This window comes from Rhipicephalus sanguineus, chromosome 3 (genome assembly GCF_013339695.2).
Source record: "Rhipicephalus sanguineus isolate Rsan-2018 chromosome 3, BIME_Rsan_1.4, whole genome shotgun sequence".
NCBI classification, from domain to species: Eukaryota; Metazoa; Arthropoda; class Arachnida; order Ixodida; family Ixodidae; genus Rhipicephalus; species Rhipicephalus sanguineus.
The window spans coordinates 48,881,660-48,903,317 of record NC_051178.1 but is presented as its reverse complement, the minus strand read 5'-3'; the positions used below and the strand labels follow the sequence as shown (position 1 = coordinate 48,903,317).

The 21,658-nt window shown below is 48.2% G+C and overlaps 1 protein-coding gene across 1 annotated transcript in view; it reads left to right on the top strand.

Annotated features, from left to right (window-relative positions):
* LOC119385456 (uncharacterized) overlaps nt 1-21,658 on the top strand; it is a 529,083-nt gene that overhangs the window by 382,978 nt on the left and 124,447 nt on the right. The window contains exons 5-8 of the mRNA XM_049413202.1: nt 3,428-3,627; nt 6,303-6,524; nt 6,905-7,812; nt 18,900-19,148. Of these exons, the coding sequence (XP_049269159.1) occupies nt 6,376-6,524; nt 6,905-7,812; nt 18,900-19,148 (1,306 nt within the window). The 5' untranslated portion in view covers nt 3,428-3,627; nt 6,303-6,375. The remainder of the gene's footprint in view (nt 1-3,427; nt 3,628-6,302; nt 6,525-6,904; nt 7,813-18,899; nt 19,149-21,658) is intronic.

Below are 21,658 nucleotides of genomic sequence, written 5' to 3'. Positions count from 1 at the left end.
CAATGTTGCACGTACAAGCGTTTCTTTCCTTGCGGCACGGTTTAGGTGTCCACCGAGCAGCGAACCAAGGCAACCTATTGAGAAGGCGATGCGAACGGGACCCGATTACGCTATCGCGTTCTATCTCTTCAAGCGAAGCTCGAACGCCCTCCAAATTTTGTCTCTCTTCTTGTCCTGTGAAAACTTTGCGCACTTTTATACGTCACTAGAACGAACCAACTAGACCAGCGACATATTTTCTTCTCGGAAGCCTTAAGTGCTGTCTTTTCGTAGATAAGGGAAGCTGCACTTGCACAGCTTATACAAACGAAAAAAAAAAACACACACAGAACGTTTAGTATCTCCGACATCGTGTTCATGGAATACACAGTCAGTTAATATAAAGGACATACAATTGTAGACCGCTAAAGTTGCCCTTCGGCTTTCTGTCTGCTTCTCATGATGGCCTGCCATGCAACTCCTGTAGGCATCTGAACAGGCAAAATACATCGAATGAATGTGGTGGCACGGAATTTTTCACCAGCGAAATAACGAGAGGGTGCCTATGCGTGGAGTGAATGTTTGAACAAGCGGTCTTCGTCAACGCCCTTGTCATACCGGAGCTATTTGCCGGCAGGCTACTGCGAAGCGCAATGGAACGCGTAATCTTGATCAACGCTCCGACTGAGCAATGGAAAGTGCTTTGCAGTTGGCTCGTTCTACCGACCTCCCGGCTCAACTAACCCGCAATCATTCGACGAGTTATCACAATTTCTAAATACTATAAACTGCGACTTTATTTTTGGAGGAGACTTTAATATGCCTCTAGTAGCCTGGAAAAATGGCAAACCCGAGTTCTCCGGCTCTGGTTCACTATCCTGTTCTTTCTCGGAGCTTGTCATGACTAATGATCTCACCCAATTTGTTTCTGAGGGCACGAGACGAGGTCATTCTTCTGCCAGCATTCTAGATTTGGTTTTTGCTAACTCTGAGACGTTGCTCCGTGATGTAGTTGTAATCCCAGGTATTAGTGATCATGACTGCGTCGTTGGTACTTGCAATATTACATCACTAAGAGCAGCTCACAAACAACCCCGAAAAGTATACTATTATGACCGAGGTGACTATGCCTCATTATCTCAAGAACTTTGTCGTTTTTATCCAGATTTCTGTAATCTCTCCGAGTCGCTAAACATTGATGAATTGTGGTCTGCCTTTGCAGATAAACTGATGACCTTAGTTGAAGAATACATTCCTTCCAAACTCCTGACCAATCGTCGCCGTAATGACAAACCATGGATAAACAAGGAAATTCGAACTTTGATTAGCAGAAAACGCCGCCTATATGCCGCGTATTTAAAACATCGCAGTCAGACTGTTTATGAAGAAATGCGTAACTTAGGCTACACAATAAAGCATGCGATTAAAGTGAAAAAAAAAACAGATATACATCGCAGAGAAGGCTTGCGCTTTTAATTCCTACTTTAAATCGGTATTTTCTAACATGTCCACTAATCTACCTCCTGCAACGCCAGATTTACAGTACGAGAATATGCCCATGGTTACTGCAACGTATAATGGTATTCTTAAACTGCTTAATAACCTAAAAAACAATTCATCCGGAGGCCCAGATGGCATACCAACCAAGGTAATTAAGGCATGCACTGAGGAAATTGCCAATTTCTTAGTCATCTTGTATAACAAGTCTCTACACAGCAGTTCAGTCCCAACCCAATGGAAATCAGCAGCTGTTGTTCCCATTCACAAAAGTGGTCCCAAACATTCTATACAGAACTACAGACCAATCTCGCTTACTTCTGTTTGCTGGAAAACATTAGAACACATAATTTACAGTGCTGTGATGAAACACCTCCAAAACAATAGTTTCTTTTCATACGCTCAACATGGTTTTAGGGCTGGTTTGTCCTGTACAACGCAATTGGTTGAAATTTGCCATGATCTGTTTTACTCCTACGACTCTGGTTTTTAAGTAGACTGCATTTTTTTAGATTTCAAAAAGGCTTTCGATACTGTTCCCCATGGTTTGTTATTGTATAAATTATCATCTCTTTGTATTCATCCTACTATAGTAGCTTGGATTAGAAATTACCTTTCCGGAAGGACACAGCATGTGTTGATTAATGGTGTTAAATCAACTGAAACAACCGTTACCTCTGGCGTGCCACAGGGATCCGTTTTAGGACCTCTGTTATTTCTGGTTTACATTAATGATATCGTACAGGGTCTACAATGCAGTGTCAGATTATATGCAGATGACTGCGTCATTTACAGGAATATAACAAACGAACATGATGTTAATAGTCTGCAAATCGATTTAAACACAATTCAAAATTGGTGCGGCAAATGGTGTATGTCTTTGAACAGTGCTAAATGTCAATTTATATCTTTCACCCGCAAACGTTCCCCTGTGAGATCTGTCTATTATTTGGATCATATATCACTTGAACGGGTGCAACACTATAAATATCTTGGGGTTTATTTTTCAGAAAATCTGACCTGGACTAGACACATTGAACATGTCGCTTTAAAATCTTCTAGGATGCTTAACCTCATTAGACGCAATTTTTGCAAAGCCCCTAACAGTGTTAAAGAACAACTATATAATATGTATGTTCGTCCAATTCTTGAGTATGCTTGCGCAGCATGGGACCCCGACACCTCATGTCTTATTGATAAACTTGAGCGTATCCAGAATCGCGCAGCCAGATTTGTCACTGGTAATTTCACCTATAAAAGCAGCATTTCACTAATTAAAGACAACCTTGGTTGGAAAACCCTATCTCGACGCCGCCTAACCATTAAATTGGAACTTTTTTCCAAATTTACTTTGATCTCACAGGAGTGAATAAAAACTTGTACATTTCCCCCCCTCACTTCATCTCTACACGTAGTGATCACGAATGTAAGGTTTTGGAAATGCGCTGCCGCACGAATGTGTTTCAATGTTCTTTTTTTTCCTCACACCTCCATGTACTGGAACAGACTTCCAAAGGGTATATCTCATTGTAAAACATTATCCGAATTCAAATCGTTTTTACATTCTGATCTCCCGTGAGATATTAAATACCTGTCTCCCTGCTTTTGCTGATACTTTTTTTTTCGTTTGCATGTGTTGCCAACTTTTCACGCGGAGTCCATCGCTTGCTCACATTTTCATGTCTGTGTGTGAATTTACATATATTTTGCTATTGTATCTATTTTTTCCTGAATTGCCCCCCTGCAATAATGCCCTCGTGGCGCTGCAGGTACTTGTATAAATAAATAAATAAATAAATAAATAAAAAAACGTGCCAACGCGTTCATTGCTTTGGCCACCTATGACAGGTGTATGTGGCTTGTGTTGTTCAGCCTAAAAGCGCCGAAGGTCCACCCCTTTTACCAGAACGTTAGTGATCCTACCGTGCACTCACTCGGCCGCGTTTTGCAGGTTCTCCGCTTCGTGGCTTCTCCCGCGGCCTTCGGTGACAGCAGCGTCTTCAGCGCGTCCGTGTCCGGCACCGCTCCACTGTTCGTACGAGCTGTGTTCCACGACGGGACCCAGAAACGATGGACCACGAGACGCGACACGTGGACTGTCCGCTTCAGCCGCCTTTACGCGCGCACTGGCTCGTTTCACGTGACTCTCAGGTAGTGTCACCTTTCTGCCTCGTGTTTATTTACTTAGGTTATGCAGTGCTAAGACAATTGTTTAAGTGTTAGCCATTTTCTTCCTGCAGTTGTGCACTGAGGTGAAGTTTCTATATATATATGCCCTACATCTTGTCTATTTCTTAAGGAGGTTGTTCGCGTGACAGACAGACAGATATATTCTAACGTTAGAAAGGCGACAGTGAGGCTTTTATAGGCGGGATATTTGAGGGTGAATAATAATTGCGGGATTTTACGTGCCAAAACCAAGGTATGGTTGTGTGGGACGCTGTAGGGGGAGACTGCGGATTAGATTTGGCTTCCTGGAATGTGCACCGGGACTCGAACTCGCGATCTTGAGCTTTGCAGCGTGTCGCTTTACCTGCTAGACTACCGCGGCGTCTGTTCGAGGGTTCTGAAGTGATGTTAATCACGCTCATTTTCTCTTTTCAACGTGGGACCTGGTTTAGTGTAGTGCATTGTTCGAGCGCCTTCCACATTTTACTCTAAGCAACGAGAGAAAGAAGTAAGAAAGGCTTTAGCGAATTCCTGTAGCACTGGGCTCATTTACTACAAATGCAGCGGGCACTCACATTGTCTGCCGTCGTCTCAGAACTTTTCAGTTATCGTACCCACAATCTCGTCTACGTCTACTTCACTCTGAAATTCGTGCACGGACGACAACCTTCCAGCTGTTTACGTGGGCTGCCATACCTCGTACGAGATACAACGCAGCTTCAATACACAGCACCTTTCTGTGTTTTAAAGCGGCGTTATTTTCTCATTGGTTGTGTTTTCAGCTCTCAACTGTAAGTTGTAACAAGTGTTTCGCTTCTACGCTTGTATGTGGACAAACTCTTTTTTCGTTTCTGTTTGCCATATTGGAATTGTGAGGAGGTAACCTCACAAAGATAACTGCGAAGCGGCGCAGCAAAACGAGCGTGGAATACTTTAAACTTCTGTCACCACGCGAAATAAATTAGCGGCAGTGTTTACACACTAACAGCTATATCATATTTCCCAAGGGTTGTGACCTCACCGTTTAGGCTTAAACGATCGAACGATTATTTCTCTCTTTTTTCTTTTTTTTTTTCCTTTTACGAGCGGCGAAGCTTGGGCGATGGCGCTCAGCAGTGCGCTGCTCAGGACAAATATAAACGTTACGTAAATGACGTCGGGCTCGTGTTTAGACGAGTTATTTGACACCGAGTTTGGCCGTTTGAAACAAAAGCAATCTGCCGCGTTGCATAACTAGGCAGGTAGGCGTATTATCAAGCCCATATTTCTTTTATGACACTGGGATGTCATTCCCAAAGTATTTAGGCGATCCTTTCTTTCGAAAACGACGGTCTAGCTGAAATATAAGCGATTCCTGTGGTTTTCTGTTACCTTAAATACGTAAGAGATCTTACGAAAAATGATAACTGGTAACGTAATTGATTCTTACGTAAGTGTAACGGCGAGGACGATGAAAACGAATGGGTTTCAGATTTCAGATTTAGTTTTTTTATTGATACAAATACAAGAATATTACATGTGTTTACATGTGCTATTCCTGCCACAATATCGCAGCCGTGTTATTTTCTTTATGTTTACTCTTCTGTATGCTTCTTTTTTTTTGGGGGGGGGGGGACATGGCGTGGGAGGGGGGCTCATGTTTTGGAAGCTTTAAATAATGGTTGGTTCGGTCACGTCCTTTAGCCATTAATGTGTCATGGTTTAGTGCAAAATTATGACAGAAAAAGTACAACAGAAGATAACGCAGAACGAACGCAATAATTTAATACAGCCGAGACACTATTGGTCATGTTGCACGTCGGTGGCTGAAGAGCTTATGAGCTTCTGCTACTGAACACGAAATCACGAGAGAAATTCCCAGTGTCAGTCTCTACGTTTCATTTCGAGTTGAACGCAAAGGCGCACGTGTAACGGACTTTATAGAGGCGCAAGTGAAAATTCCAGGTGGTCAGAAAGGATAGGGAGTACTCCACTGTGGCGTATTGTCGCGTGGTTTTGACTGTGAGGGCTTCAACATTCAATGCGCAAAATGAATATTGAACTCCTTATTGGTTATACTTGTGTCCAATATAGCTGGTAACACTAACGATACAACTATAGCGGCGAGCGTATTCGTTGGACGTCGGAAAACTTATCCGCACGGATCTAACGCGTCTGCTATTTATCCATGAGTGACGGTTGATTCCAACATGATCGCTGGTTATCGGCTACATTCGAGGTAGTGCTCCACTACTTGCTTCACGCAAGTAATCTTATTAAAACAGTAGAAAACATTCGAGAAGGTTCGGGTACAACCAGACGCGGCTTGCGCCCAGCATTAACATACCCAAACGTTCAAGTTGTCCAGCCGGTGAAACCCGATCACGCGTGTTACGAAAGGCAAGGAAGAAAGGTGGATCTGGTGCGTGTGTCAGCATCTTGAAGCCCATGCATTGTTTTGTAACGTTATCATCTATACATACTGCTATAATACGCTGCTCATATGTCCATATGATATAAGCATATGTATAGAGGATAACTCCATCATCAATATTAAGCGTGTTTTGATATCGCTGCTTTGGTTGCCATGACACAACGCATTGTAGTAGAAGTTTTCAGCGTCCCGATCCTAAAAACGCGTTTTATTTATTCTTTCCTGTCACTTTACCCTGCTGCAGCTGCACAAACCGAGCCGGCAGTGTTACTCGCTTCGCCGTTGCCGTCGTGGAAGAGCCCGCCTTCGGTCTGAGGATGATGGTGCGCAGGCCTGTGTCTTTTCCTCTGCTGCCGCTCGGGGATGCAGTTGAACTGGAGGCCGAACTCATATCTGGCACGGGATTGACTTTTCTTTGGGAAGTGGCTGACGCAATATCAACCAGCGAGCCAACAAACGTGGAAACGTAAGCTTCATTCCACACCTGATGACGGGCTTATATCAAGTATGCGTCGATGATGAACTGGGTGGATTGCTCGTGTGAGGATGGAGGTCGCCGTAGCTTTACTTAAACGCCCACTGTGGCCAGGAGAAGCAAGATTGCCATGTGCATCTGTATGTTTTGGTCTCTAAGGCCGGCTCGCGTCGCAGTTGAAATGAAATGCTACAGTAATGAGTGCATTGATACATACACTTGGACGGAGCATTTCCTGAAGACTTGAAGAATCAGTCGAACAGTTCAAAGTTTCCTTGTCAGTCTTGGGCTTATAATGTACTAAACGCGCTATCGTTTAGAGTGGTGGCACTGACGTGTTATAATGATTTTTACCTTCATTTTTACCGCAGCCGAGGAAGAGCCAGCATTGCGCGTCACCGGTTCAGCGCTCCGGGCACGTACAACGTCAGCGTGTCCGTCTCCAACGCCCTGTTGTCGCAAAGCGGCGCCCATCTCGCGGCCCACCTCGAGCAGTCGCTGAGAGTAGTGGAAGCCATCGACGGCCTGGCCGCTTACGTCATCGGAGACCCCTACGTAGTTCTGCTGCAGCCTTGTGGCAACAGTAGCGACTCCGAAAACGGAGAAGCCGCCAGCATTTCTTCGACGCCTCTCTCGAATCGCAACACTGGACGTCATCGTCGAACCGTCGAGCCCTGCCTTCGGAAGTGCAAGCCGGCCGAAATACGTCCTCCGGGGATAATGCGCTCAAGACGCGCCGATCACTCACGCGCAGGACGGCCCGCAACATACCAGCACCAGTCGGTGACATTGCTTCCTGCAATCTCCCGGGAAGAAGGCGATTCGCGGAGTCTAGAAGTCCTACTTATGGGAGAAGAAGAGGAAGTCCAAGGTGACCTTGATACCGCGGTAACGAGAGTACCACGCGTACTGCTGCCTGATCGCAAGCCTCGCCAGGTGAACCGAGGAACTGCAGGGCAACGCGACGACGTCGACCGGCTGTCGACGACGACTAGAGACACCTTGTCGATACAGAGCCCGGACGATCGAGTGTCACCGAGTCCGACGCGAGAACAACAGCGAGATTCAACGCCGCAGCGGCAGCAGCAACCGCGCGAATGTCGTCCAGGCGGTGTCCAGTTCGGTGCCCTCGTCGCCAAAGGCTCGGACGTGGTCTTTGAGTTCCACTTCGGCGACGGCAGGAGTCGACGCGTCGAGGCGATCAGCAGCGCGACTCGAGGTGACGGATCGATGACACAGCCCGCTGTCTCGGCCGTCGTGAGCCATCGCTACGAACATGGTGAGTGCCTCATCTCTCGCGCGGCTGGCTAACAGAGAAGGCGAGCAGAGTGCTATAGGGAAAGAGAGAGCAATGTTTATCCTGTACCTAGTTCTTTTGTTTCACCGAGGCCTCTGTGGACAGTGGCTTAGCGGAAGGGGCTGATGATTCTGCTCACGTTCGCCATTCTTTGTTTCCGGCGTGTGTGTGTGTGGGGGGGGGGGGGCCTTCTCCGCAAGGGGGGGGGGAGGCTGTCCTCGGGGAGTTGAGTGGACAAGCGTCTGTTCATATCGAGAAACCATGGATTTGGACTCAGAGAAGAGAGATCTTGTATCTGTGTTGTATAGCGGGGCACTCGTGTGTTCTGCGCTCATTGTAGACGACGCAGGTCCACACAGTGAAAAGGTTTACTTCCGTCCGGCCTATTGTTGTCATTAAGATCGGACCGCGCGTTTGCTAACTTCCCTCTTGCGACCGAAAGGCGCGTTGCTTGACTGAATCTTCCATGTTCGAATATATGCTTCGGAAAAACCTTATTTTTAGTTATTGCAAATCGTGCGCGTCGTCAAGGAGTGGCTGTTATGATATTCCGAGTTAAATCATGGAAATTCTTTTCAAAAATCGAGTTTTATTGAAAACAAAGTTCATCGTACCATACCATACCGCAAATCACTCGCTTCCTATGGTTAGACTGTACTACCTTGCTCATACTTCGAATCGTCGGTGCAAGCTGAAAACACAACTAAAGTACGAATGCTTGCTCGTACTCTTTCGTTCCGTGTACTTTTAAATGCAAAGCATTTCTTAGCGAAACCAAGGCACTTTTCGGGCTTCTATCTACGTATCTATCTATCTATCTATCTATCTATCTATCTATCTATCTATCTATCTATCTATCTATCTATCTATCTATCTATCTATCTATCTATCTATCTATCTATCTATCTATCTATCTATCTATCTATCTATCTGTCTATCTAGCCGCCTACATCTGGGTGCTCTCGTGATCACCTCCTAAACTTGGTGTAGACCAAAACTGGCATGGGAGGGTAAGAGGATTTGACGAATATGACTGTCGGGTCATCACATGAATAACGTGAAAATCCTGTCGCGCACGTCGTCAAACCCTTTCCTCCAGACACGTGTGCCACATACCCGCTTACCACGGGCCGCGGTGTACGGGTACACGCCACAGGTGATACACAGTTAATATATACCCAGTAACAGCAAGAACAGACATCGGTAATTTGAATGCGAGAGCGTTAAGAAAAACTGACAGCGGCAGCGTTGACCCGACGAATGCAAAAATTATGAATTAGGATCCCTGCAGGAATCGAACCCAAGCATTCTGCGTGGAAGTCAGGTATTCTACCACAGAGCCACGCCAGGTCTAGAAACTGCTTTGGAAAAACACCCTATGCAGGCGTAATGTCCGGGCATCGTCAATCGGTGTTGCGGCGCTGGCTATCTAATTTTATAACGAAGCAACAGACACTACATATGTACCCCTACGATACAGGCGTCATGTCAGGTTAACGTCAGCGGTTCCAGTGTTGGCTCCGCTTTTATAGCAGTCTAATAAACATTCCATTTTTATTCGTATGATTCAGCAAACTATATTCAACCGTTGTTCGACCCCGGAGGACTACGCTAACGAAAGTTACGTATGATATTCAGATCATCGCACCGTAAAGCGAACTTCGTTTCAATAATACTGACGTATGTGCTCTAACGTGAGTGCTGACGTTACGTCAGACCATAAGTTACGCTTTAAACGCCAGTGTTGTCGACGGGCCTGGTAAGCCCACGATGTGCACAAACCTACTACACTTACAAAAACTCGTCGATCGACCTCGTAACGCTTGGCTCAAAGCCAAAAAATGCAGCAGTGAACTACTCGCTGACTGCTTCGTATGAAACCGATTCCCACAAGGCGTGGGATGTGCCAAATTTTTCGGGAATGGAATTTTCTTCCTGGACTGATTTCTTTAATGAATCTGTCAGTGTATCATGATAAACATATTTATTAAATGCTAGAGGGATTGCGGCGTTCACTTTTTATCTGAGTCAACCAAGAACATAGGTATGTGCGTTATAGAAAATATATCTGGAATATTGTGCAACGGACTATGTCCAGTGGAGGACTGCCGTCGCCCAGTAAGGTCGATGGAGATGAGTGTGATGCGACGTTCATGACCAGCTCATGCTCGCTTGGCTTTTGCATGTCTCTTAACCTTTGTCTAGACTATTAGGTCGGAGTCTTAAAGGCATGTTCTGAATAAACCCGTAGTTGGATTTTGCAGTGAACTGACACACAGACCAAATTGATGTGACAGGTGTCCGGGTGTCAATTGGTGCTTTTCACTTCACGCAGTGGCTTTTGGTCGGCATATAGAGCATTTTTTTGCTGCACATAAAAAAAGGCAGAAAGCAAGGGCTTTATCTCGAAGTACATTACCTTTAAGGTTAAAAGCAGATCGCAGTTCAGCTTTAAACATTGATGACAGAAACATAGTTGACCCGGGCAGGTTACCGGAGATGTTGACTTGAACGGCTGGGTTGGCGACGCCACCTGGTATAGAACACAACAGCTACAGAGTGACAGAGTAGGGCTACGTTGCTGCAGCTGTTTATTACAGGCTGTGTTTCAATAAAACAAAAACATGATTGATCTCTCCGTCATAGGAATCGGCATAACATGAAAGTGAAACGAGTCCTCGCAACAGTAGTTGAACGTCTATTATACATTGATAAACGAAAGCTTCCAAAATGTCTATTGGTGTTTGACATTTATAGTACCGCTTGATGTGTACGCACCCACGTTGACGACTGGTGGCACATCTCCATCCCAACGGCTAGCCTCCGGGAACATGATTAAACCTTTGTAGTAGCTGTAGTAGTCAACATACACCTGGACACAGCATATGGTAAATCCCGGGCAAAGATGGCGTCAACATGCACATAATAAACACTAACTCTACATGCACTCTTTCAAAGAGTCTTTATTTGAGGAGAGAAACGGCAAGTTGTGCGCTCCCTAGTAGTCGGTGCCAGTGCACTGGAAGCAGTAGGCGTCAAAGACACACCGTTAGTCCATTTGGAAGCGACCCTACGCTGGCGACGAGGCGTCACACGGTGACGCGAAAGGCGAATCGCGTAACAGCGTCGTCACCGAATCGAATCGCCGTAAACGGCGCATTTTGCCGGCCATAGAGCTTTCGGCATTATTGCAGCGAAAGCCTCCACCGCGCTGAGACTACCGAAGCGTTCGCAGTCGGTGCTCGTTAGCGTCATGATGCATTACTCGTGGCCTCCGAGATTGGCTCCGGCAACGCGCCGTTGCTTGTGTTCCATTCAGGCCGTTCCATTCGTACAGGGAAAGCGTAATGAGAGAAAGCGGTGTGACAGCTAGAAGGGCGTCGGTTACTGGACGCTGAGCTTCTTTAATTAGCTTGGGCCGTGGCTTGGACTAAGGTCGCCATCCCGCGGAATGTTAATGAGTTAACAGAAAGTTCACACCGTGGCAGGGCTAGGAACGCGACACGAAACGCGTCGCGCGTCGTGTCTCACCTCAAGTCTGGCCGTGATTTCTCACAATTCGAGAGGAGAACGCGCTGTGACAGCCAGGCGAGCGTCGCATAGCTATATTTAGGGGCGAAGCTCCTTAAGGCGGCACCCGTTCGTCCCTCGTAGTTGTCGCAGTCGTAGTGCGTAACCAGTCGTAACGCTAGTACAAGATCTTGACCTCCAAGGTGGTGCCGGTGGGAGATTTTTCCTGTGCGTTGCTGAACAATAAAAAATTCGCAGCGTGCGCGTTAACTAAAAGCCGAATTCTTCTGTCTCTCATTCCCCATTAGCAGCCATTGGCATGTTCCAGTAGGAAACGTTAGTAGAAGTAGAAGTGTAAGTGTTAGCTAAAAGCCGACTTCTTCTGTCTCTCATTCCCATTAGCAGCCATTGTTTACCTCCAAGGTAGTGCCTGGTGAGATTTCTCCTGTGCGTGATTAAACAATAAAAATTTTGTTCAAAACGCCGTTGATTGATGAAATAAACCAACGAAAGACGCCAGATGTTTTGTAAAAGCAAAACGAAAGAACGCCAGATGTTTCTAAAGCAAAACGAAAAGACGCCAGCTGCTTAACGAAAGACGCCAGATGTTTTTTAAAGCAATGGTTTTCTAAACAATGAAAATTCACAGCGTACATGTAAAATTAAAGTGAGCTGCAAGTCGTCATAACTCATCGAACCTTTAGTATAAACGCGCCCGATCTCGCGTCGGTGATGATGTACTGGGCAGAATTCACGGAAGATTCACGGTTTACCGATGAACCTCCGCAGCTTCGCCCACTCATCATCATTCACTCCGTGGATATGCTGTTATTTTTTAATATGGATGTATGCTATGATCAACGCCTGCTCTAGCTATGACCAAGGCTTGGGCTAAAGCCGCCACCTTGCGGTGTAATACGTTGGCACAATTACACTTGTTTTGGAAACGCGCCGAATGGGACTGCCGTAGCAGCGGAGATAATCGCGAACGCCATGAATTACCTCAATCTACCGCTCGCAGACGGCGACACCACCCCGCAAACCAAGAGTACTGTAAGAGGAAAGTGTGAGGGATAAAGGGCGCGTTCGTGAAGCCTCCTGTATGTGTGATCGTGGCGCAGTAGTTAGAGCATCGGTCACCTATTTTCGCGGACCGAGAGGTTGTGGGTTCGACTCCAGGTTACGCAACTTTCTTTCTTGTAGTTTTTTTTTCTTTGCTATCTTATCGTGTGCATTTCGCTGACGTATTTCCGTGACGGAAATGAGAGTCTTGTTGGACACCGGCAGAAAACACTTTCATGTTAAAAAAACGTTTTTTACAATTGAGATTACATGATGCGTCCTACGATGTCGCTACCAGCTTCCCGTAATCCATTATTTTTCAAACGCCTCTGCAACGTTAGGATACGGGACATGTGCAACATCAGAAGGTTAAGTCTTCCACCTTGGCGATGCTTCCTCTAGAAACCACCTGAGCCTAAAGGAAGCTGGAAAAGACCGGTCGACACTTCCTTGCATATTGCTAAACTATTGCGATAGAGCTGACCAAAGTGACGTCATGTCGTCAGAGAGATCTTGTCCTGCCGACCCGACGCGGTTTCTACGCCCTTCGAGTGCGTGGGGCTGCAGACGTTGCGGCAGCGTTAACAAAGACGTCCCTCGAGTAGCCGGGGAGTGATTGCTTTGCGCGGGCTCGACGTCTTTCCTTCTCGAGAATGCGACCGTGCGGTGTACGCCGAGAAGCGGCCATCGCTCCTTGGACGATGTCCACCGAGCGGCCTGGCGGCGTGTATATATATAGTAGTAGAGCGGACGACGGCCGAAGCCGCGCCCGCCGTCGTTATACCGCGGGGCTCTTATTGCCGGAGTCGGCGCCGCCGCTGATGTGACCCTCCCCATTCCCACTGCCCTTCAGAAACGGATGGTCCTCGCGTGCCCATTTGGCGTTAATGCGCCGGGCAGTTCTCCTCCAGCCGCAGCCCAGTGCGAGGTCGCTGCTTTGAGCCATAAAGAGAAATAAACGAAAGCGAGCTCTTCTAGGCGCGGCCAGCTAAGGGCGATCTCTCGGGACTCCTTGCTCGGCCGAGTGGTGGCGATCCTCCCCCACTCTGCCGCCTCGTCTGTGACGTCTGCTGCCTGTTTTGTTGGCCCGTAAACTCGGGGGTGCGAAACGCTACTCGTATAGCCGCCTTCCTCTGGGAGGTTATCCGCTGTGACGGCGCTGATGAGGATCCGGGAAGATTGAGCAGCGCCGATGAAGAGAACGGGGTGAGGCAACGCTCGCATCACGTATCTGACGCTGTTTGTCACACGCAATTTGGCCCGTTCTCCTCTTCTTTTGTTTTACTCTGTCCTCATTTCACAAGAAAGAGTACATTCGTACGTGTCGGAGTCACGAAAGAAGTATGGACTGTTGGTACGGTATAAGTCCCAGCGACTCGCCTCTGGCTGTTTGCGATCGTTTGCCAGCGAGGTGAATGATCAAGTGCTTTCGACTGTTTGGTCGAGGCGGATCGTCTCCGTGTCACGGTCTCGCGCCGCGTTTACATCTCGCCGTTCTCTTTTTTCCTCCTCCCTCTCTTTCGAGGCCTTCCTTTCAGTCGCCGCGAGTCATTGGTGGGACGCTTTGTTCTCTCGAATGTGCGGGCGGTGCCGAGGCGCGCAAATAATAGGCAGCTCGCGCGCATCTCTATCGGCGAAGTGATTTATATCGGCCGCGTCGAGGCGTCCGCCTCCGTGGCCGCAAGTTGAGCACATCTTTCGCCTTCGTCATCACTTCCGCGGGTCCCTTTGTGTCCGCGTAATCGTCGTTCATTCTTCTTCCATTCTCGTTAACGTTCGGCTTTTCCTCCTCTTTCCTTCTTCCTTAGCTCTTTTGTCTCGCAGGCAGTAGCTTACATATTTCACGAGATGGACCGCATTTTGCGAAACCTCGGTCGTTTCGATGGCGATGTCGTGCTAAGCCGCTTGACGCTTCCCGCTCGGCCCGGACGTATCTCGTAACGCAATTTGGCGAGAGAGCGACGCGTCCGCTGACTTTGCCTTTAGTGCGTCGTCGCGAAGCTGCCGACGCTAGGCGCTCTTCAGCGCTGACTGACGTCGCGCGACGGCGATGTCGACGCGACTGGCCGATAATTCGCTCTATCGGCCGAATCATTCGTGCTGTGCGGTTTATCTCTCCGCCGTCCTGTCACAGCTGCGAAGGCAGGGCAAAAGCATCGCCTCAGTTGCGACACGCCCCGTCGCTATAGTGGACCGCTCGCTTGTCCCTCTTACTTTTATCGTGAGTGCATGTGAACGGAGGCGTGGTTCTTTGTGTTAAACACTGACAGCAAAGAAAAAAAAAAGTTATTGCATTTCTAACGTAACGCGACCGCGGTGTACATGACCGGTTGGAAACAAAGTACGCATTAGAAGTCATCCCACGTGAGGCCCAGGCCTGGACTTCGAATAATTGTTCACGTATTTAAAGCACTCGGAGCATCGGCTGCGCGTAGACTGCTGTTCCCTAGTGAAAGCAGCACAGGCGTGCCTTTTGGCGACAGCTCGATAATTTTGTGGTGCGATGTGTTTATGCTCAGTTTAGATGTGATGCCTTGGCTTTGCTCTTCCACAAACTGCTTGACGCTTGTTAATAGAGCATGGTAACGTGACGTGCTATAAGTGATGCGAGTCGGTGAGAAGTGACGCGGAGCCTATATAAAAAAAAATTCGGAGGTGTTAGCGTAGGGGACCGTCATCCTTCGTACTCCGTTTTGTTTTTTTTTTAAGAGAGATTTCCGTGGTGCGCGCGTTGAATCACGCAGAGCACAGAACAGAGCCGGCTCTCTCGGACATGTACATACGTACCATAGAGAGAGATAGAAAGAAAGAGAGAAAAAAAAAATTCGACAGATCCCACGTACCGTGGGAGTCGATGGTACGCGAAGCATGCGGGGGGTAGGTGACTGTGGCGTAACTTTTTACTGAGCGACACATTACAAGATTTGTATAAATTTGATACGCACACATATATATGTTGAAGAGCCGCATATGTGTTATATAACCAGTTGTTTACGGTTGGGTAACGCTGCCAATGGCAACCTGGGTATTACCAACACCAGAAGCGGTAAGCTGATATATAGTGCTTATACGTGCCCCGAGAACGCACGCACGTTTCACGAACCCGTGTGCATGTGTGCAAAAAGTTCTTGACAGTTCTTGAACAAGGGCATCATCACCGTGATCAGTGAGCACCAGCAGCTGGTCATGACTTGTTATAGGATCCGGTCGTGATCGTGGTGACGAGGGGCCCATGTGTAGTGAAGTATGTGGTATACTAGAGCTGTTGGAATTCGTGGATGCCTCAGTCATTTCGTCGACAAATTCTCTGTCTACAGAGCCGGCGACATGTCGGAACCTGTAGCCACCCTTCGCGTTGGTGAGGTATAGGCCGTCGAGGCTGGTAGGCCTCGATAGTGCTACGTAGACCAACATCAGTGGATGGTGTTTGTCGTATTCATAGACTACCTGGGCGTATGTGGCCTACGTAGCCTAGTCTACAAAGCAGCTGTCAATCAATCTGGCATCATCCTCGGTCAGCATGAGGCCATCGCCCAGCCTCGTAAGAAATGAAGAGAACACTCCGTCGTTCCGGTGGACGAAGTGCACTTTACGGAGCGGTGATGTGGATATTATATGTAACTTTCGTTAATGTATTCATCCGGGATCGAGCAATGCTTCAATATAGCTTGCTGAATCATAGGAATACAAACGTGTTTATTAGACTGCTATAAAAGCGGAGCCAACACTGGAACTACAGACGTTAATCTGATATGACGCCTGTATTGTAGAAATACACATCGTAGGAGTATCGTGTAGTGTTTATTGCTTTCTTGTAAAATTAGATAGCCAGCACCACAACCACAATGGACGTTGCACCGATATTACGCCTGCGTAGGCTGTTTTTCCAAACCAGTTTATAGACCTGGTGTGGCTCAGTGGTAGAATACCTGATAGCCACGCAGAATTCTTGGGTTCGATTCCTGCTGGGATCCTAATTTTCATTCTTTCTATTCGTTGAGTCAATGCTGCCGACGTTGGCTTTCCTTAACGCTTTAGATTTAAGTTACCAATGTCTGTTCTCGCCGTTCCTGGGTAGATATAAACTGTCAATCACCTGTGGCGCATACCCGTACACCGCGGCCCGTAGTAAATGGGTATGTGCCACACGTGTCTAGTGGAAAGGGTTTGACGACGTACGCGACAGGATTTTAGCGTTATTCATGTCAAGACCCGGCAATCATATTCGTCAAATCCTCTTACCCTCCCATGCAAATTTTGGTCTACACCATGTTAAGGAGGCTATCATGAGAGCACCCAGACGTAGGCGGCTAGATAGATAGATAGATAGATAGATAGATACGTAGATAGATACGTAGATAGAAACGCTCAAAGTGCCAGAGGTTCGCTAAAAAATGCTTCGCATTTAATAGGAAGTAAAGCTTGTATAGTCGTCGGGAAAATGAGAAGGGCACATGCTGCACGCAGTACGCACGCGGTTCCTTCGCTCATTCTTATGGTGTTCTGAAGCTTCGAGTTTGAATCGCTGTTTTACGCTGCTGTGAGAGAATGTCAGACGCGTGAGGACCTAACATGTTGCACATATTCGGAAACATCGACGGTATACGGCATCGTTATGCGTGGAATGAGTACCAGTACTCTGTTTCCCGAAGGAGCAGACAGGCGTTGTGTCCCTCTAGGTGGCAGTTGTCAGCCTGTTCCCGCCCTGTTTCCTCTGTGTCTTCGTATTACAGCGAAAGCTGTTATGAGATCACAACAAAGGCCGTTTTGGGCGCAGTAGTTGTCCGCCGCCGCCGCCGCCGGTGTCCGTAACCACTATCGCTCGAAATAAAAAAAATGAAATAAGAAAAATTTCCAGGATGGAACGAGGTTCGAACCTGGGCCCTCTGCGTGGGAGCCCAGTATTGTACCTCTGAGCCATGCCGGTGCTTGAAACTGCTTTGCAAAAAGACCCTATACAGGCTTCATGTCGGGAAGTAACCACATTAACATATGTAATGTAGCGTGGTAGAAGAGTAAAATAACAACCAAGCGTCACAAAATGCGAATTCTGTAACCAGGCGTCACACAATGCGAACTGCGCAACGAGTGGGTTGTTGAATGCTTCCAAGCCATTACAAAGGACTCTGCCATAATTATTCATCGTCATCAGCCACAGCATCAACAAAGTGCACATAATGCCTTACAGGTGTTTAGCAGGTACCAGGGTTCTCAGCAGAATGATGAAAAATTGCATAGTGGCTGCTTCCCTACTTCACAAAAATTATGATGATTTATAGCGTAGTGGGTTCCTCGCAAGTCCACTTCTATTGGTTCCAAGGAAGCCCATATGGCTCCTATGGTCCATTTTGTCAGGGTATCAATAACGTTATTTCCCTCTCTCTCTCTCTCTTTCACACGTTAACATATGTTATAAAGCGTGGTGGGAGAGTGACATAACGACCGGGCGTCACACAATGCGAATTAAGTAATTAGTGGGTACATTAAAGCTTCCAACCCATTACAAAAGGCTCAGTCATAATTCTTCATCGACGTCAGCCGTCGCATCAAGAAACTGCTCATAACGCCTTACAGATGGTACCTCGCTTCTCCGCAGAATGACGAGTAATGTCGTGGTGGGTGCTTCCCAACTTCACAAAAATTATGATTTGTGGCGTAGTTGGTACGTTGCTAGTGTACTTGTATTAGTAGCCACGAGAGAGTTTATAGCGGGCTCCAGATATGCCCCTCTTCGAGCTTTCGCTGTGACTGTGCTGCGCTTTCCGCGCAGGCCTGGCGTTTTTTTCTGTGTATCGAAACCAAATAATAGTAGTAATAATACTGGTTAAGAACAAATTTACTCTTGCGGAGTTACTAAGCCTGTAGGCCTGTGCTTGTAATGATGGAACGTTGGAAAACCCCCAGAGAAACGCTTCCCTTTCGCAGTTTCTTTATCCCCTCCAACCGCCCCCACCCCCTTATTTTTCTTTGCACGTTCCGCTACCTTCCCTCGTTGCCATCATTGAGGTTCCCATCATTCTTTGATTTGGCTACTGCCTTATTTTCTTCTACCACTAGCTACATTCTTATTCCTGAAGGCGAAGTGTCGAAGTTTCGACAGTGCGCGACTTTTTGTTTATAAGTGTATGCATCCACATCGCTGCAGGTGGTAGGGCGCACATGCATACTGTGTAGGGGTTATCGGGTCTCTTGACTCTTCGAAGCTCGAAACCAGTTGTCTCGTAATTCTGCGCCCAAATGGGTAGTTATTAAAGTCCCGAGTTGAAGTTAGGAACTTGCCATCGCAGTGGCGCTAGCGCCCGAGGCGCGCCGCCTTGGTCACTCTGTATTTTCCTCGACTCCTGCAGTGGCCGCAATTGCGGCTTGCAAGAACTGCACGAGTTGCAATGTAGACCGAAAAAAGCGCTCTATCCTTCTCGTGGCTCTTTGTGGTGGCTCGCCCGAGGTCGATGCAAAGCGAGTTAGCGTCGCAGAGAAGATGATGTCGTCTTCCGCAGGAGGACGTTTCTCGGTGTCGGTGACGGCCAGCAACCCTCTGGGCAACGTGACCAGGCTCATCGATCGGACCGTGTACGTGGGCAGCCCCGCCGAGGGCCTGACGCTCGAGCCGAGCGACTACGCCGTGGTCGTGGCCGGTCGCCTCGGCTCGTTCCGGGCCGCGCTGCGCCGAGGCGAGGACATCACCGTCGCATGGGAACTGCGCTCGGCCACAGCACCTGCAGGAAACCTACGTGCCAGAAACACGGGTGAGTCTTCTGCGTTGGTTCATTGCTTGCTTGTATGAGTTGCGGACTATACTCGTCGAACATGGCATTCGATCCAGGGCAACGTGCTCTCGTTTCCCCATTGACGCGCTTCAAGACTACACCGAGGGTGGGCCTGTGAAAAGCCAGGTGACTTACCGATTGGACGCGGTGGTGTATCATAGCGTCGACGCTAGTACGAGTCGCTGCCTCTAGCTGTTCTCCCATGGCACCTTTGCAGTATTGACCATTATGAAAAGGCCTAGAGGCAAGTGTGTAAATATTTAATTTAGGTATTTATACGATCACCACTGTAATGGAGAAAACGGTCCTTGACCTTCTTAATAGTTGCGTGAAACGTTAACCTCTATTAGCCATAATCTTTAAATGCGAACATGAGTTACCTACATTAATGCTGTAAAGCGCCGATTGATATTCACTAACGCTTGATCGGTGTAGTATAAGTGACTTTGGGCTTTCGGCTTTCGTCGAAAGTTGCTCGAAGCAATTAAACCAAATAAAAAAGATAGAAAAGCCCGAGAAGACCGGAAGCTGCCTTGCTAGTTATATAGACAGCGTTACCACAGCTACTCTACTGGCTACACGCTATAACAAATCGAATGACGCGGCAGCCGTGTCGAAACAATCTCAGAAGCGCTCGCGCAGCCGCCACATACTAACGCCGAAGGCAGTGCATTTGACGCAGGTTCTCCCCGATCGCCGTATCTCGGCGTCTCCGTTTTAGTCGCAGGCTGGGAGGCACGCGCCAGCGCGAGCTCGGGTTCAAAGCAGGGCGGGGAAGGGAACTGCTTCGTGTACGTATTTATAGAACATCGATGCTGCTTTCCCCCTCCGGGCTCTTCTTCGGTTTGGCCCGATGCTGTATTGGATTCCCGGGCACGCAATCTTCTCGCGCGGGCTAACGGTCCAATTCCGCGCCGCCGTATACTCACTCGCACCAGAGACGTGCGCCCTCCCAGTAGCCCACCAGCGGGCTGGAGCCCCAAAATGCGCGCTCGGAAGGAGCGACCCGCTCGCCTCGGGCACTGCTGCAGCAGCGGGTTAGAAGAAGTCGATCCGGTGGGCCACTGCAAGTTGCATTTTGCAGTAGAGGAAAGGCGCCCAACTTGTCTGGAAGAAAAAGAAAAGGACGTCGCCTCGTTAAGCCGCGACTAAGTTCGCTAGTGTTGCATTATTAACGGGAGGAAAATTGAAACGTTCGGCCTGTACACCGGGGCGGCCCGCTGTGCGCCAGACGCGATGGAGAGTCGCGGTGGCTAGGGAAGTGCCGTCCGTGTATACGGCGAGTTGTGGATCTGTATGCCACGCTGTCTTAAAGTAATAACGATAAACGAGACCGTACGCAGGCACGACTGTATCATTAAAAAAAAGCGCCTTGTCTTGGAGCATCGGCGAGTGAAAGACGTCTCACTTCTTTAATAATTAAGTTGTTCTTTAAAGAGCCCCTGAAACAGATTTTTAGATGCGAAGCATCTCTTGCTCTGGGGTATGTCCTGCGCCGTTGGCCTTGGCGTCCGCACTCACACTACGCATGCGCAACCCTCCTCCTTCCCTCTCTCCAACAGCTGCGCGTTACTCTCTCCACTTCTCTCCCAGCACCTGCTTGCGCTTCTCCTGCGTTCTCGCTTCTGCTCTCGCGGCGCATGCGTTATTCTCCTTCTCTAGTATCCTCTCCTTCAAGTGGTAGAGCGCTGCGCGCGTTCAGTCCAGCGCTTGCTTCGGTTGACTCCTCTGAAATGCGGGCTCGATATGCCGAAATTCTCTCTTGCGCAACGCCGCAATGAGCTCCAGCGCATGCGCGTCCCCTCCCCCTCTCTCTCCTCTCCTACGCTTCCCCTCTCTCGCGCGCCTGTCGATCGCGTTCCCCGCTCGCCCTGTGAGAATTAACGGCCAGGCTAGAGGGAAGACACGACGCGCGTAGCGTTCCTCTTCGCGTTCCACGACGCGAGGTCGGTAGCATGCCCAACGAACGCCAACGGAACGCGATCGTGCAAGTGATCCGGCTTGGCATCGCCTCATGGTCCCCTTTAGCGGGAGATGGCGTAATTTTTTTCCAAGTTTTAATAACAAGAATCGCTGAGGTTTTATACGTGCCAAAACCCGATAAGATTATTAGGTACGCCGTAGTAGGGCAGTTCGTATTAATTTGATGACGTGGGGTTCTCGAACGTGAGTCTAAGCACACGGGTATTTTCATTTCGCCCCCATCGAGATAGCCGGGAATCGATCTTGCGCCGCCTAGCTTAGCAGCGCGACACGTTACGTGCTAAGCTACCGTTTTATGCTATGCAAGCGGTTAAGCTACGACGGGGGCAAATCTTCGCACCATAATTTCAGAGAGGCACCTCGTATCAAGCGAGCTACGGGCGATTAAAGAATGCCGTCCTCCCTAGCCGTGCTTTTTCGCCTCAACTCGAATATCGGGCGTCACACGTGATGCCGACCTCTCCTACATTTAATAAAAGGGATGCATGCATCCTTAACTGTGATCC